An 18456-nucleotide genomic window follows, 5' to 3' on the forward strand; every position below is an offset into this window, starting at 1 on the left:
GGGAACGAGATTCTAATGTGCGTTCCCTTCTGGGAGGCAAATCTGAAGGTCTATGTTACGTCTAGTTCCACAAATTTAGGGATTCCAACTGTGTCAGAGACAAGTATCGAGGCCTGTACTGTGATTCCATTTGGGGACGGGATTCTAGTCTGCGTTCCCTTCTGGGAGGCAAATCTCGAGGTCTATGTTACGTCTACTTGTACAAATTTAGGGATTCCAGCTGCCCTTGCTCAGACACAAGTATCGGGGCCTGTACTGTGGTTCCATTTGCGGACGAGATTCTAGTTTACATTTCCTTTTAGACTACAAGCTCTGGGTTGAAACCTTGTCCTCGCGTGACAGCAAGTTGAGAGGTCTACGAACTGTGTCTTCCCTTGACGACAAGTATCGAGACCTGTACTGTGGTTTCATTTGGGAACGAGATTCTAGTGTATGTTCCCTTCTAGGAGGCAAATTTCGAGGTCTATGTTACGTCTAGTTGCACAAATTTAGGGATTCCAACTGTGTCAGAGACAAGTATCGAGACCTGTACTGTGGTTTCATTTGGGAACGAGATTCTAGTGTATGTTCCCTTCTAGGAGGCAAATCTCGAGGTCTATGTTACGTCTACTTGTACAAATTTAGGGATTCCAGCTGCCCTTGCTCAGACACAAGTATCGGGGCCTGTACTGTGGTTCCATTTGCGGACGAGATTCTAGTTTACATTTCCTTTTAGAGTACAAGCTCTGGGTTGAAACCTTGTTCTCGCGTGACAGCAAGTTGAGAGGTCTACGAACTGTGTCTTCCCTTGAAGACAAGTATCGAGGCCTGTACTGTGGTTTCATTTGGGAACGAGATTCTAATGTGCGTTCCCTTCTGGGAGGCAAATCTGAAGGTCTATGTTACGTCTAGTTCCACAAATTTAGGGATTCCAACTGTGTCAGAGACAAGTATCGAGGCCTGTACTGTGGTTCCATTTGCGGACGTGATTCTAGTGTATGTTCCCTTCTGGGAGGCAAATCTCCAAGGTCGATGCTACGCCTACTTGTACAAATTTAGGGATTCCAGCTGTGTCAGAGACAGGTATCGAGGCCAGTACTGTGGTTCCATTTTCGGACGAGATTCTAGAGTACATTTCCTTTTAGAGTGCAAGCTCTGGTTTGAAACCTTGTCCTCACGTGACAGCAATTTGAGAGGTCTATAAACTGTGTCTTCACTCGGAGACAAGCATCGAGGTCTATGCCGTGGTTCCATTTGGGGACGAGATTCCAGTGTGCATTTCCTCTTGGACTGCAAGCTCCGGGTTGCAACATCGTTCTCGCTGAAAGCTCTGTGAACTGCGTCTCCGTCTGGAGACAAGTTTCGAAGCCTGTACCGTGATCCCACTTTCGAGCGAGTTTCCGCGGTGGTATCTCTCTTTTGGAGTGTAAGCTTTGGTGTTCGACGTTTAACATTCTCGCTTGAAAGCAAGCTGAGCTCTTTCGGCTGTGACTACACCTGGAGACAAGTGTCGAGGTTTGTTCTGTACTTCTGCACGGTGGCTCCGATGGTGCCCATTCTTTTGTAATGCAAAGTTCAGGTACGTTTTCACGCGGAAGCACGTTTCGAGGTTCTAGTAACCCGAGTTTCCACTCGGTGACAAGTATCGAGGGTTTAGTACAGAGGTACAAGTATCTCCATTTACGTTCCTATTTGAGAATGAATGTTCTATGGTTCGTTCTTTTCAACGTCGACTACAGGACAGCCTTCATCAAAGCCTTCTCGCAGATATTTGTGGTGAACACGCGAGCCTAAGCGATCGATCGCGGCACTCGATCGCCGCGCAGTAGAATACGCAGAAGAGCGGGCGAGATAGAGGCCGCGATCGCTCGCGGCATTGTATTCAATACAATTAGTTCCTATTCCATCGGCGCGCGTCGACAAGGGATCTATCGGACATTCTGATCAGAGGCCGCGGCGGATCGGCGACAGCGAGCGGAATCGGAATCGGTTGCGGAGGCTGCTTATGATATGCGGAATGCAAAGTAAACGAGGCCCGAGCGAGCGAGTGGTAGCCGGGCGCGATCATGCGCGGCCTTGGTCGAGGCGCAGCTCCGCCGGCGTATTCCACAGGTTGCGCCCCGAAAAACGTTTTTGCCGGGCTTTTCACTCTGACTTTGCCAGCCTTCTCGCGTTTCTTTCCGCGTTGCTTGTCGCGCCGCGAAAGAGCATCGATCGGGATAGCTTTTCCCGGCTGCTGGATCTCTTTTGTCTCTCTCTTTCTCTCTTTGTCAAAGCACAACTGTTTGCCAGGTAACACACACACACACAACTCTCTCTCTCTCTCTCTCTCTCTCTCTGATCGTTTATGCTCGGTTCTGTGCAGTTCAACGAGTCGGCCGCGTCCACCAGCGAGGACAGCGCGAGCAAAAATGTGACGGGCAACCAAATTACCGTGACGGTTGCCGAGAAGTAAGTGCCATTTCATTCTTGACGGTTCTTTGCTTTCGGCGCCCTTCCCCCCTACGTGCGATACGCTCGTTTTTTTTCTCTCTCTCTCTCTCTCTCCTTCTCTCCCTTTCTCCCTTCCTCTCTTGTTTTATTTCATGCTTTGTTGGTTTTTCGTCGCTCGCTCCGCTGGGAGATTGCGCCCCGCTCGTAAACCGGTATTGACAGACTGTTAAATTTTATAGGACACACTTGTGGAGCGTCCACGGCCCGTTATGTTCTAGACTACCTTGGGACGGGGTCGACCGTTCTCTGTCACCTAAGCGCGGCTATTCCTCGGATGAATTTGAAAATTGATCTTTACGTCCGGCATTTCCGGTTCGGGGAAGGGTTGGCGTTCGCGCGACGCTGCACAGACGATCTCGTTGTTACCTCGACGCGTTTATGGTTTTATAAAGGCGGTTCGAGGAAATTGGAATCGGATTGAACACCTTCTGCGTTGACGGTTCTGGTCAAATCCTTTTCGAAGAGCTTCATACGCTGCGAATGCACGGAACGCCGCGATCTGGTAATCAGAAGCGACCGATCTTAACTTTCCAGTTCTCGTTTCGATTTTTGATGTCCGCCGAGCAAGCGGTTTCAACTGTATGTCTCGCACCGACCGAATTACCTGTAAAATTTTATGAATTTTCGAGTCGTATGAAAGATTTCAGAGCTCGTGGAATGAACTTCTCGATTGCAAAGAGAGACGCGAACAAGAACCTTCGAGATCGAAGACGCGCGCGCGCGCGCGCGCTCTTTCTGTGAAATATTTTTTTATAGAATGAGAAATATTCTTGAATAAATTTCTTGATTGCGAGAAGATTGCAGGGAGGAAAGAATGGTGGAAGTGCGCAGTCAGGATTTTTACAGATCCAGCGTTATTGTTCAGACGACTGCGCTTGCCGTTCTTGCTTTGGTCGTTTTTCTGACGTGTTTTGCGAGGAAATCTTAACGGTGCCGGGAATCGGCATAGTGCACGCCGAGCGCAGCGCGCACTGCGAAACGTGAAAACTCGCCGCGTAACCGATGGGAAGTACAATTACAGGCCGGATGCGAGGAATTGCGATTGGCGTGATTGATACCCCATCGCGGCGCAACCGCGCATACCGTTGTTGTTTTTGTTCCGGTGGTAGCATCACCGTGTCAGAAGTCAATACCGGTTCACGGTGTTCCTCGCGATTTGACGCCGCGTGTCTTACACAGAGTTTGCCAATCATTCATCCCCGCTATTTTCGTCCCTCCGTTGACAGGTGACATCATCGAACGTCCGTGTATTCCGAACAGTCGATAATCGGGGACACGTGTTCCCGCAATCAATTTTTTCATTTTCGCATTACCAGCTCTCCGGTAATTCATCAATTCCCTTCGTTCTTCGTCGTAAAAATAAATAGAAATATCAGACTCCTGTTAAGAGCCGAACAACGAGATGTCGCCATTTGCTGCACTTGCTATTTTAATTTATAGAGATTTTTTGATATATTATTCTAATTGATTCTCTTCAATATCAAACATTTGGCTCGGCTCATTTTTCACTCAACTTCAATTCATCGGTCGGCATTGAGAAATTAATTTTTACAATTAATCACCGTTAAACTTGGCTATCCATTGCTATCCTACGATCGTCAAAAGCGTCCACAGTGCTGAGAACATTAAAAACATTCGTTCTCCGAGGGTTGTGAACAGTGAAAAGATTCTTTCACCGAAACGCAAAACGCACCCCTCTTTCCCCAGACACAAATGGTTAAAGTCACAGATTGTGACTAAACGTGTCGAACTATATGATATTTAACAGTGTTAATTTTTGTGAGGTTCGGGAACAGTAAGAAGATTCTTCAACCACCCCGAATATAAAACCGCACCCTCCTTTCCCGAGAGATAAAATTGAGATTCATACAGAAGGGTATACATTCCAAATGCATCCGAGCACAGCCAACCATACATGTAACAGTATTCATTCACCGAGGACGGAGAACAGTAAGAAGGTTCTTCAACCACCCTAATCATCAAAACCTACCCCCCAATCCGAATTGCTCCGCCCAATTGCACCAAGATTCGAATCCCTGGTCACGAACGATTCTAATACAAGCATGAATTCTGTCACAGGGAGCCAAGCTCGACCATCTTTGCCCTGAAGCTGAGCAACGGTACGATCCCGAAGGGGCCTGGGAAGGACTCGAGCGAGGTGAAGGACGCGCTCGAGAAGCAGCAGAGCCACCCGGAGGAGACGAAACTTTTGGTCAGTGCCAAATCCGAATCCATTGTGAATCGACAACGCCGAGAATAATCGGGACAGGCGACGTTCTCCGGGGAACGTCCGTGCGGTTTTTAATATCCTTGAAAGCGACTGGCCGCCTCTCGCGTCTTTACACCTTCCGCGTAAAAATGATTTCTCCTTCGCGTCGCTTATGTAAACGCGGCCTCAACGCCGGCGCGGCGATGCGCGATTGGTCGAGCGTGAAGCAAGCATTTCCCGGAACCGCGATTCGTTGTCCGTGCTTCATTCCCGCATAATTAAATCCGCGAGGCTACGCGCCAAAGAACGTTATTATAATAAAAATGCGAAAGACCGAGCGAAAACACAGCGAAACCGAAGCGAGGTGCTGCTGAAATAAATTAAAAAAAAATTAAAAGAACGCGGAAAACGAACGATTGAACGGTGTTCAATCACTTTGCAAACATATGCAATGGTTTCTAGCACTTCAACACTATGGGGAATGTCACATTTAAAACCATCCCCCCGAATATCTCTGAAATTGTTTAGGATATCGAAACATTTTGCAAACAATAGTTGAATGGTATCGGAGGGGACATGATCCGATGTCGATGGTTTTCTTGTAGGCGGAGGCGTAGGGGACACATGAAGGTCAACTTTAGTTTCGTTAAACAGAACCATGTATTTTTCACGCGTTGGTCGATGCAGCTCGCCATTCCCCGTAGAAAATTATTAATCTATTTATACTGAAAAACCGTTAGCTTGGGAGATATTTCAGGTAGAATAATTTCCCTTGAATCTCTGCCGTCTCAATTAATTTTCTTTTATTAGAGGGTAGAAATAGTGTTGAGCTTCGGGCAGACTTAAAAATGCCAGACACGGGATGTCGCCTAAACGAAAGCTTGGACAATTGGGCGAGTCAGTGCGAAAGGGAGAATGCAAGTTCAGGGTGCAAGCGTTCGCCATTGTCAAAGTAATCCGAATTTTAGGGGATTGAGGGGGTGTGAGGGAGGTATGTTTGACGATCGATTCAGCTTATGATCGAGGGACCCGTGATTCGTTGCAGACACCGGTGCAAGGCGGAAGGGTCGGGGAACGAAGATCGAGCAGCCCCTTCCAAAATGGCCAGACGGAGGTGCTGATCGGGGAGCCAGAAGGCGGGCCAAGGTCGCCGCGAGGATCCACGTCTTCGGCGGTGAACGACGCCAATTTCCCGAACCAACCGGACGAACGTGACGACCAGAAACCCATTCGCAGGCGAGTACCCGAATTTCATTGGCGATCGATCCCCGTTTACTGTCTTCTTTGACCCTCGTGCACCGTGTTCGGCACGATTTCAACCCCCTCCCCCTCTCTGATAGCAGACCCCTTTCCTTTCAATTGTCGTTCTTCTTGCTCGAACGTACGCCGCGTAAAGCGTTTAAAACAGGTCAACTGAACATCTCTCTTGCCATTGATAATGGAACCATGCGCATTCGATGAAACTTGCTTGATTTCAGCTAGCTATTATCGGGTCTCTTGAATCCTTTCATGGGCGGTGGCGTAGAGGAGATATCAAGGTCACTCCTGCGGTCTTAAACGAATCGAAGCATTTTTTAATTTACATTCCGATCCGGCGATTCGAGGGGAATATAGTGACCTATACCGTGAAGGGTGTTCAAGGTCGTTCAAGGTTGCCCAAGTGACACTGTAAACAGTTGTCTATTTGAATGGTATGAGATGTTTTTTATTTGTATTTTAGTCAAGCATTTCGAGAGGAATATAATGATCTATATTCTATATTGCGAAGGTCTTTCAATGTCATTCGGCAGCCTGAAAAATCACTCTAGGTCGTTCAAGGTTGTTCAAGGTCGTTCAAGAGCGACTAAAAATCAGTGACTACTACAGTGTAGATTGTCTTGGAACCCAGCAAGTTTCATTTGGTGCACATATTTAGTCAAAACATTTAGCTGACCTGTTTTTGCAGAATGGAACTTGCTCCGATGCAATTCAATTCTCGAAACAAAAATGTCCCATTCTTCTGAACAGTGCACAGGGATCGTATCATCGTTTGTCTCGTTTTTCATTTTCTCTTCTCCAGTAGATTCTGCATGCATCTTTAACCAGCAGGTAGACTTTAACCCGCTAGACAGCGACGTTGTTGCATTGTTTGTTTACTCGTTGTCACTTGGCGTAGCTCTTCCGCTTTGTCTTTCTGTTGATTTTTTAGCCGACGTTGCGAGTGTGAATGATTTAGCGCCAGTACTCGGAAATGTTGGGCAGAACATGTTCGTGGGAACCGGAGAATTTTTCACATAGGTTCTTGTCTATTTTTCAAACACTTAGCGATTATTCATTGAAACGTTGTTTTGTATCGAGCCGAGAGAACAGCTCGTTTGACGAAATAACGTTTACATGAACATTTTTGCTGTACCATTCGAGCAACAATAGAGTATGGCCCAGTTTTACGTTCAACGAGTTGACGGTCGAACAAAGATTATTAGGTTACGATACCCGGCCAGCCTAATTGATACACGTTTGTAGTTTGCTGGCGTGCCTAAATAATTTAGCAATCTACTGCCACATTGGCCGTATTGTCCGTCGCTCCCGAAAAGCCTGTTTCCAGGTTTACCGATTAATAATCCACTATTTTCTACCGCATCCGCTATTATCTTTAATGGCAATCGATCATCGACGCGGGGCCAGGTTTCTGCGATAGCCTCGTGGAACATTTATTACAAACTCTGATGGCATTACATTAATTTATGACGCTGCACACCGAGCACTCACCAATATTTCTCCGAAATATCAGTTTCGAAAGAGTCGAAAATCGACCTAAAAAGAGAACACAAAAATCGTCACAATTAACGGAACAGACTAGCTACATTAAAAACCCTGCAAGAGATCGCGTTCAAAAGCATTCAAAACAAATGCAATACATACGCTTTATTAGGCGATTAAAAATTGTCTGACTAATTTTTAAAAAATCGAATATTCAACTTCAATTCCAAAGGAAATGTAAAAATTGTATTGATTATGGAAAAAATTGGGGTACATTAAAAATCACTCCTATAGGGGCTGTACACCGTTATTAAAAACCCTAGTGGCATCAATCTATATTACAAACTCAGCTGTGGTCAATGTGTGTGCAATTGTGTGCATTGTGTGTGTTGCATTGCTTGAAAGCACGATTAATCTCCGAAGACTGGCAGTAACACAAATAAATCTATAGACTGTATTAAATCAATAAAAACTATCTGATCAATTTGAAAACATCATACATTTCTTCATCACAAGGAATGTAGCAGTAATCTGATCTTCACCCTTATCAACTCCAAACAAAGTACAAAGCTATTAAAACATAAAATTAAACCTAAAACTAAGTGAGGGGAAAAAATTGTGCATCGAAAACCAACTCTGAAAGTTGGCTCAAACTACCAAAAGTATTTTCCCACGATTTCCACAGTCCAAGGGAAAGTGCAGTGGCAGCGCTCAGGTAAGCTGACTGCAGATCTCTCAGTTGCCTGCGTGCTGCAACTGGGCCGCGCCTATGCACTTCTTGGCCGGTCGGTGCACAGGGGCCTCCGCAGGTGACTGTTAGATGTCGCGATGACCGTGTTGCTCGGCTCCGTTGCACCGGAAACCTCCGTTACCGTGAAAGCAGCCCGGCTGCAGTCCAAGTCCACGGGACCTTGGTTCCCGGGACCGTTTTAATGGAATTTCTGATCCGTCCCCGTGACGAATCCGTCGCGGATTAATCTGCGGCGACGTCGCCGGCTCCGCAATTATAACGCAATAAGGATAATGGTGCTAATGGAATAGCGTAATGCAATCGCGGCCGGCCGGCTCTCCGCAAAGTGCGCGTTCGTCGAGCCGAACTCGGATCAAAAGAGCAGGCGGCGGCGGCGACTGTAACTTCGTGGATCGCGAAGCTTTTATTTCAGAACCGGGAGGGGGGTGGGGGGGGGGGGATGGGCCGCTTCGAGTTTCACTAGATTTTCGAGAGCTTCCTCGAGCTTCGCTGATCAATCTCCGGCGACTTGTTCTAGGATTGTATCGGGCACTTTGCTAACCCCGTCTCCTCCACTCTCGCAGTTCCGCCCTTGAAAGTTTCCACGAGAGCTGCTCTCGCAACGCGACGCGGTTTAACGTTTGATTCCTCGCGTCGCCGTCGTATTGATTGGCCGATTCGAAACGCTACCGATTCGACCTTTTGTTTTTCGGATGCCCGGCTGGGAAACATTCTTCCAGCTTCCTCCATTTTGCCGGCACACGTCACTCCAGCTTTGCAAATCCAACAACTCGGCGAACATTTCATTTAACCCTCAACGGTCCGGAAGGATTTCAAGTTTACTTCCGATCAGGACACAACATTTTTATATCGAGAACAGAAAGGAAAATATTTATGTTTCATTTTTTTTTTTTTATACACGCGGCATTGGACCCAGTAAGTAAAAGTGCCATGCCGCTTGTATGGCGGCATCGGTCCGTTAAGGGGTAATGATTCACTCCCAGTGAATTGGTAAATGGGAATGTGATACATACAGGGTGAGAAATATAAGAAGGTGACGAAGGAGTTTGTGAAATTGAGGCGAATCGCAGGATTTGATTCTTGAAAGACTTTATCAAGCTTTATTATTTTTGTACGGGCGCATAATTGGACGGCGCCTTATAAAGGCGATAGAAAAGGAGACTTTAAAAATGTAATACCCGAAGGAATACATTCAATGATTCTTTTCCAACAGATCGGTAAACGAGAGTCCATTATTATTGTACAGAAAGAATTTATTGGGTCCCCTAAGAATTCGATATCGAGTGTATCGATAAATGCCTTTCATCCGCAAAATTCTATCGAGAATTCTTCGTGTCTCCGAGCATGTCTTATCTCCCGTTATTAAATATCTTTAGTTTGTCGCAACCACCCTCGGAGATAAAAACGCGAAGAGAAAGAACCGGCTAAGAATTCGAAAGTCCTGGTTTCGTAGCGCCGAACGAACGAACGTTACGAACTTTCCCAGTGGTACCCGGCATTGTCTTTACGATTATTATCCAAGGAGGCTAGCCAGAAGAGGAATATGGCGGCCAGCGGCGTCTGGAGGCGGTCTCGCGCCGGTTCTTTTCCGAAAACTAGCTTTGAACTTTTAATTAAAGGCGTGTCGCCCGGGCTTGGTTTACTCGCCGGGTCCGATAATTAATTTCTCGGGGGAGAGGTCTTAGGGCCGAGCACTATAGCCACAGAGACCCATAACGTTCACTAGAATCGTCTGTGCGGTGCTGTTTCTCGGGTCGGTGGCCAAAATTCAGAATTTCGTACGATTTTCATACGAATCTTTTTGGGGTTGCTGATTTAGAATGTGCCATTAAAAATGTACAGATCGAACTGACAAATTTAATATCACTGACGCGAACGTTGTTTTCTAGCTTGTTTTTATAAAATTTTTCCGTCTTCTGACTAAAATGAGACAATTAAAAATGTAAAATTATAATCTTATTTGAAATAAATAACCTTAAATTCTTAAATTTAGATATTCTTAAATTCTCTTCACTTTTTTTTTAATTCTACCTGCACTCATATCCGTCATAAATGCTTCCTGAATCTACGACGCGTCGAGAAATTAATTACAAAGGTGAATTCAAAGATATTCATTTTCGTTTTAGTGGAACGTCGATGACGCCTATTTTAGCGACAAGCAATTTTAGTAAAACAATCATTCCCCGCCAGAATAAACACGCTTTAATCTAATCAACTTTGTCGGGCTATATCTCAGCGAGGGACGAGCATGTCCAAAAAAAAAAAAAATTCAAACAGCATTCGGCGCACGGATACTTCAAAAAGAAACCGGTAATAGCAGCAAAAAGGTGGATACTCGAAAGATTGAATTTCGTCGTAGTTTCCGAGGAACGTCGACGGAGTGCATCGTCTGGGTTCGCCGGTATTCCACGCTCGTGACACACCCACCAGTCCGGCGTATAAGCGCAGGCTGTGTGTGCAAGTGCAGCCTAAACAATGCGTTTTCCAGCCGTGGCGATGCACCGCCTCGCGTTGTCCCCCCGCGCGGCGCGCGCCGCGTTTTCCATCCATCGTTCTTTCTCGCGGAGAATTTATTCGGCGCGGACCAGTCGTCGCCATTGCAACTCGCGCGGACCAGGTCGATATCCATTAAAGTTTCAACGAGATTAAAACACTCGTTCGCGGGCTAATTTACCCGGTATTTCGGAACGCCTGGGAATTTACGGCTCCTACGGGCCGACCCGCGATGCATCGCGATAAATATTTCGGGATCAATTTGCGTCGAGATTATCATCGACGCCCGAGCTAATTCGCGTGAGAACCGCCGCAGCTTCCGTCCCTTTCTTCTGGGACGTGGATAGCTCGTTATGCGAGTCGCGAATTAGCGTTCGAACGCCTGATATCATCGAGCTCAGGGATCCCAGCAGTTCCGACAGTTTGGGATACGGATCGCAGAAGTTTCTTCATTTGTTGATTGAACTTTTCCGTTTTCAATAGGTTTTTAACGAAACTTCGATCAGCATGTCGCGGACATTTTTCTGATTAAAACGAGCCGAAACTCGACGCGATTCGTATTCTATTTACTCGTTTGATAGACGATTTAGTGGAACCTCGGTTATCCGAACTTCTCTTGTGGAACTGATTTTAGTTTAAAGAATATTACAAAGATCACCAGGGATAGAGGATGAAAGTCGAGAGGAGTGGCAGAATTTGACTTTTCCATTTGATTTTTTCAGACTTGCAGAAGGGAAATTAACGTCGACAGCTTTTCGATTCGCGAAGCTCGCGCTCGTTCCAGAAAAATGGTAAAAGTCGACGGCGAAAAATTCCATTTTCCAGCTTCGGAGCGAAAGTTCTCATTAAACACCACGGTAAAATCGCTCCGGAGGCTACACCGAAGTTTCGAAAGGAATTTTACAGATCTCGCTCGGTTTCGAATTTATTTTTCAGCTACTCGAGCGTGCCGTGCAGTTCCCGTGCATCTCCTAGAAAGTTCATTCCTCGAACGCGATCGCAGAGCGCATTCCAATGCGATTTCACGTTGTCGACTGCAATCACGTACGCGTGACAATTATCATTTCATAATTCTGCCGGTCTGTTATGCGCTCCTTCCGTTTTCTACCATTCTTGCAAAAAATTAATTATGCATGACTATGTAAGACATTGGAAACATGCGCGTTGAGGTTCTCCAGTATGCGATTCGATCGACCGTTCGACAACCATAACGAGTGCTCCGGTGTGCACATTGGGGTCGACAAAATAAAAGACACACAAAATGATCGATACAAAGTCAGCGTAAAAATAGCATAAAACGGTAGGACACGAGCAATAGGGATCGAACAATTACGCTAAGGAGACAGCGTTACAAATTTTCGTTGTTCGAACACAAAATTAATTATTGACTGTTTGCAAACCTGTAAAATTATTCAGAAAAGAATTGATATAGACTAGGGATATTACGGTGATATTAAGGATATTAATATTTGGGATATTAACCAGTTAACTGTGTTTGACGAGTATACTCGTCAAAACAGCTATAATTCAGACAGCGGTTAATTTTTGCGACGCAACTTAGGAACACATTTTTCAAAGAGGTCGCAACAGCTAACTGGTCAAGGTGAGCAATATTGAGGATATTAATATTAGGGATATTAAAGCGAGCAATATTAAAGCACACGCTTCAACCAATAAACCTGACTAAATGCAGTCTGGACGTTAGCGTGAAGCAATATTATAGCGATCGCGTTCAGTGCTCGGCATCTCCAGCGTCAAAGTGGAGGCAAAGATGATCAAAATAAAAGCAGTATGGTCCAGAAGGTAGCTGGGGCGTTTGAGGGGGTCAAGATTCGAGGTTGTTCACGAGAGTTCATTCATGTCCCTCTGAAAGCGAGAAGGTAGGATGATATTCGCGAGGTGTGGGTGTCGAAACACGCGGGATTGGGAAACGCTGTCGCGTCGGCTTCGGATTCCTCCCTTCGGCGATCCTTCTCTCGCTGCTTTCGCTCTCTTCAGGTCCGTTCGCCCGCCTTCTGTTCCCTTTGGCTGTCTGCTGCACAGCGAGCAAACGACAGAGACGAATGGCGAGGCGAGGCTCGCGCGAACACGAGCAGACGAAGAGCCACTTCTCTCGCGAGCACGCCGAGGAAAGTGTGCTGTTTTCTGTTAGCCGGAGGACCCCGGGATCTTGAATTTTTAACGAAACGCCTCCTCGCCTCGGTAAATTGCCACGTGCTCGCCGATCCCGGTTTTATTCGATTGAGACTGGTCACCGAAGGCCAACGGTGAATTCATTTTTCATGAACCTGCTGCGATTCCATTGCGGCCGTCCGCTATCGTAGAAGCGTTTTCGAAAATCGGGATAACGTCCAACAGAATTTACTGCCTCGGATTGCTTTTTAATAGTCCGACTGCAGAACTCCGCGCGCCAATCGAAACTTTTATAGTCAGTCTTTCGATGGTAGAACGCCAGGACTGTCGTTGAGAATTTTATTTGACGGATGGTCGATTAAAGTTTAATAAACGCGCGATACTCTCGCAGTCTATAGTTTAATGAGCGGATGTCACGCATTCGAGTAGATGAAATTTTTTTCCTATTAAGCATTTAACGCTAAACCTACCATGGTCAAAATGACCGGTTTTATATTTCGCAATGATTGAAACTATAAAAATGCATTTACGGAAAATAGTGGAATAAATTTCCTCGTCCAAGCATCTATTACATTGCAAATTATCGACAATCTCGGTGAACGTAGAGTTGCCATTTTTACTAGGCAATATTTACCGGGTACTGTTAATGCTTGGTAGGTTTAGTGTTAAATTACACTTTTTTTACAAAGGAAAAAAATACATAGGTACTTACATTTGGAGAAACAACGAACATTTTTCTACACTCAGAGGTAATTTGATGTGGTTGTTCAATTAAGATAGCTGTGAATTATGTGGTTCACATCGCTGAACTATTTGGTGTCTGGGATATCCACGATGGCGGCAATATTTGCGCAATCTGATTAGAACACGGTCGCACGGAATGACGGACAAAAGCGTAACGAACGTCTGCGGCGACGGAGCTCGACGTCCCATCAGCTCCCGGCTGGCACGAAGTGGAATAAACAATTTCGGCCCGGTATTTACCGTTTCCCCGTTAATTTCCTATTGAAAACGAAGACACGGAAGCGCGGCTCGCTCTCCGGCGTTGTCGTCGCTCAGGGAAAACAGCGGTTGTTCGATCATCGAGGCGTCAACATCCGTCCGGCGGTTAAACGGGGGCTCTCGAAACAGGAAATTCGTTTCGCGGAAACGAGGTCCGCAATCTGGAGGGCTTTCGCGGGGGTTTAACCGAGAAAACGCGTGCCGGCCACGGGAACGCGAAACGCGAAAAGAACTGGGACAGAGCCGGGTCTCGATCCCGATCCATACCGGGATCCCGGCGCGGCAGCCTAGTTTCGGAGACAGGGAACGGTCCCGAAACGGCCGTTCCTCCACTACGAACACGTTTCGCCCGGGAAACCACTTTCCCGACGCATTCACCGGCGTGTTTCCCCGCGTGCGAAAGTGGCCCGGTGTCAATGGGCGCATTCACTCGCACACCTGAACACCTCCCCGCCCATGAATAACTTGAAGGTGATTTCCTTCACCCTGGAGAACCCGCGTCTCCGAGAGAATCCTCCTCTGCTACGAAACCTGGGAAGATGTTCACATCACTAGACAAGAAGCGATGCAATCGGACAGGTGCAAAGTTGTTGGTAAAATTAAAAATATTCTTTTCAGGTGTTGGTTTTGGGAAGCAAGGTATTTACTTATTTAGAAAGAATAAAAAAAAACACAGATATGATCATGAACGATATTTGATCGATGTTTCCTCTACTAAGGCTAGGCTTTTACTAAACGACTTCGGCAGCTCGTCGATACGTTGAAGAAAAATAAAACATCTGAATGGGACACGTCGGCGGACCAAAAAGAAGCGCGGCTCTGTCTTTGATTCGATACCTAAAGACACCGCGAGATACAATGTAACGAGATACATATACAACAGTTAATGGAACCGTATTATAGATATAATTTCTGTACAAATATCTATATCAGGAGAACCCGACTTACGTGTTTCTTCGGAATCCCGACCGACAACAATTCCTTCGAAATTTTGTTTGCCTGTTGTTTAACCCCTTGCACTCGAAGCTATTTTATCTCCAAACCGAAACATTTCTTCTGATCTACAATATTTCCCTTCTATATATATATATATATATATTTTTGTTATACATACGAAAATGGTGGAATTTACTCGAATTCACAAACGAATTCAATAATGTAAAAAATATTTTGAATAATGATACAGGAATTTCTTTTTTTTTGGATAACTTTTATAAATATGGAACATTTGTTGGCACACGTGCATCGTCGAATGAAGGTTCCAAGATCCATCAGGATCCATTAAGATTCCTAGTCCTTCATTTATTTTTTTATAACGTCTAGTTATATTCATTACGATATATTAACATACATGCTCTCTTGCTTCTGGTAAAGCGTTTCATTCTATACGAGAAAGATCACGTTCAGACACGAGTGAAATTACGATCCAAATGGTTGTATGATAGGTGGGTTGAGAAAGAAGCACTTTTGGATACAGGAATTTTTAGTGGTGCCTCGCCATTCGAGCGCTGAGGGTTAATATAAACTGATACCTCAAAAAATCTCAACTCGTCCGGTTTTAAACGTGGTCGAATACTTTTCGCCAGGTGTTGCCACTTTGTAATTATAAATAATAAAAGCGTATGAAAAGGTACAGTCGAGGTGTTGCTGAACGTATCCCCTACAAAGGTATTTCCACTTTATTTAACAATTACTGGAAGAAATGTTTCATTTCACCGATAATTTTACACGGTGGTCTACTACGAGTTTTCGCGAACGCTTCGATGTTTGTGGAAATTTTGCACGCGTATCGCGTGCGAATTCTCGGGGACCGTATGGGGGTCGAAACAACTTGTCCGTCGCGTTGCGAATCGATAAATCCGTGATCGATCGATGCCGAGTAAATTGCGCAATTCCTGGGATATTGCGCCCGAGAAACGAATTACGAAAGGTTGATCGATAGCGCGCGTCTCGAGCGGCCGAGAGGGGACGCAAAGGGGGGTGGGGGGTAGGGGTTTGGACCGCAATTTTATCCGGATCGTGAAAAGAAAGACTTTCACGGCGAGGCGCGAGCGCACCGTGACCGAGTCAGTGAGATTCGCGGTTCTGGTGTCCGCTATCCGAGCCACGGATATCGATTTGCACTCACGAAATCGATATCCGCGCGCGATCCGTCCGCCGTTCACGCTCCGGCTGCTCCCGGCGCGCTTGTACAGAGGGAACAGACATTTTTTCACGTCGCGGCCTGCGAGCGGATTTGCATCGGGCCGAACCGAGCAGCTCGAGGACTCCTCGCGTGTCCCGCGTCGCCTTAAAAAGCCTTCGAGACGCAGAGCCATCAATATTCTTGTCCTCGCGCCTCCCCTCGAAATAGATCGATCATCCTACTCGCTCGCACGAGCTCGCCTTCGACGGAAGTCCGGCCGCGAATTCGAAGCGAATCGCTCCGAGAGAGAGGAACGCGTTCGTCAATGTCGAACACGTTCGCTCTGGACCGTGTGTTTCTTCCCGCCCGTGAATTCCAAATTTTCCACTATTTTTTCAACGTGTTTCACCTCCAGCAGGTCGGCCTTTCTTCGACCATTTTCGCAACGATCGAAGAGAATTTTACTTTCATTTACTCTTATTTAATTTCAAATTTTAGATCATTTTCTAAGATTCGAGCTTAATTAGTAGAGCATGTTTCACTGCGCCGAGATAAACTTTCGTTTCACCGTTCCAAATTTTTCTTTCACTCTTTTGCTAGTATATTATCCGAGTGAAGACAACGAATCATTAAACTGATTAGTCCTTACGTCAATAACCGGTTAGCGTCCATTTTCAAGTTCTTTTTAAAACTTTCATTTCTGCTGACAAGCAGCAAAATTATTGCAGATTTTTGGGTTCTTAGGTGATCACTGAAAAATGACTAGATCAAACGCAAAATAGAACAAAATATTTAAGGAACTTGAAAATGCTGTTGCTTATGCTAAATGCTTAAAAAAAGGAAATGAGTGTCAATGTTGCATGAAAATCCGCGGTCTACAGATTGATTTGCATTCGAGGCGTAAAAATATTCGTTGGAACTATAAGGTGCAACGTCGTCGACTATTTTTCTACGACAACGTAGAAAATTTCGGTGATTGACATAACAATGACTGGTCCAACGGGACTAAAACAGTTTCGAATCAATCCCTCCGAATGAAATCGAGGAAAAATCAATAGAAGTTACATTCGCTGCACAACGAATGCATGAATGCACCTTAGGGCCTGTTCCTCGCGCGCTATGGCGTCCCATGAAGGTTCTCCGTGACACAACCGTGGAATACCGATTGCTCACTTTCCCATGGCGTTTCCTGTTCCGACCACGTATCCCGCTTTCAAAATAAAAAGCACGCAGAAGGTGCAGAGGAGAGGACGAACTAACAGGGAGAGAGAGAGAGAGAGAGAGAGAGAGAGAGAGAGAGAGAGAAAAACATCGAAAGAGGGGAAGGGCAAGTAACGAGGATGACGGCATCGTCGATTCGACGCCAATGCATGCACGTCTCGCCTATTGTTCGACCGGTTGCATTATGCGCGTCATTCGACGCGTTTTATTCGGTGTTCAGCGAAATCTGCTCGCGATTCGAGGCGTTCGATCCTAATCGGCTGGTTCGTCTCTTCGTACTGATCGTCGCAGACGATTTTTTTCCAGATTTGGTGAAACGGGATTAATTCATATTTTTCCTGGATAAGCTCCTCGATAGCTCCCGAATACAGTGATTTCTCTATATATGTCGCCAAGGCCTGTATGATAAACGTCGCGGAATTATCCCCACTACCGCGGCGTATACGAAGCTCGAGAGGCCTCGGACGCCGAGGAGTTTAAACATGATATCTCCTGGGCGATACAAGACCAGTGTTGTGGACATATATCGAGAACTGTGGTGTCCTCAATACTTGATCTTTAAATGAATTTGTCCAGATCGACGGGGAACCATTAATTATGCAGCATTCTAAACATACCTGCGAGCAACAATTACCTAAACCACCGAACAATCACGTTTCAACCAAATAATATTTAGTTTAAAACTGCACAGGGCCAGGACGATTTAGTACCGCCATTAACACTAGGTTTACGGAGCACTAAAAGTGACTATTTTACCTTGATTTATAAAGAATAACGAGAATGTGTCCATCTAAATTTTTAGCCATTTTCAAAATAACATATACCCAAAGAAATAAATTTGTTGAATAATTCCTCATGAATGCATCTTTATAATCTCAATAATCGTAAATTAAAGATACTAGAACGTGTCGTTTTGACGCGTCCCGTAAACCTAGTGTTAACGACGAGTAACAACGTGTTTCTAAAAATCGAAGTCCTCAAGAATCGTCGACGTGCTTGAACAGACGTATACTCGAAAAGCGTGGATACGTTAGACTCATTTTTAAAAATCGCTGCGCTTCGACGCGGGCAGAAGAAAATTAAGTCGAACGTACTCGCGGATGTTTCTAAAAGTTGAAGGTAAACGAAAGGCTGGAACCGTCTTGGTAAATGGGAGCGTCGACGAGGCGTTCGCATAACGCGTGACGAGAGCGAAAAGTGCTCGACGTCGTTCGGGCCCAACGATACACAACGACGTTCGACAATGCATAATTTCCCCAGCGACCTGCTCCGCGATCAAAGGGTTTTCCACAAAGGGAGTTCGTCGAACAT

At 45.7% G+C, this 18456-nt stretch overlaps 1 protein-coding gene across 2 annotated transcripts in view; it reads left to right on the forward strand.

Annotated features, from left to right (window-relative positions):
• LOC143356542 (uncharacterized) overlaps positions 1 to 18456 on the forward strand; it is a 112644-nt gene that overhangs the window by 35623 nt on the left and 58565 nt on the right. For both annotated transcript variants that reach the window (XM_076792318.1, XM_076792317.1), the window contains exons 6-8: positions 2345 to 2430; positions 4552 to 4684; positions 5727 to 5917. In XM_076792318.1, the coding sequence (XP_076648433.1) occupies positions 2345 to 2430; positions 4552 to 4684; positions 5727 to 5917 (410 nt within the window). The remainder of the gene's footprint in view (positions 1 to 2344; positions 2431 to 4551; positions 4685 to 5726; positions 5918 to 18456) is intronic.

The sequence above is a fragment of the Halictus rubicundus genome, chromosome 8 (assembly GCF_050948215.1).
Source record: "Halictus rubicundus isolate RS-2024b chromosome 8, iyHalRubi1_principal, whole genome shotgun sequence".
NCBI classification, from domain to species: Eukaryota; Metazoa; Arthropoda; class Insecta; order Hymenoptera; family Halictidae; genus Halictus; species Halictus rubicundus.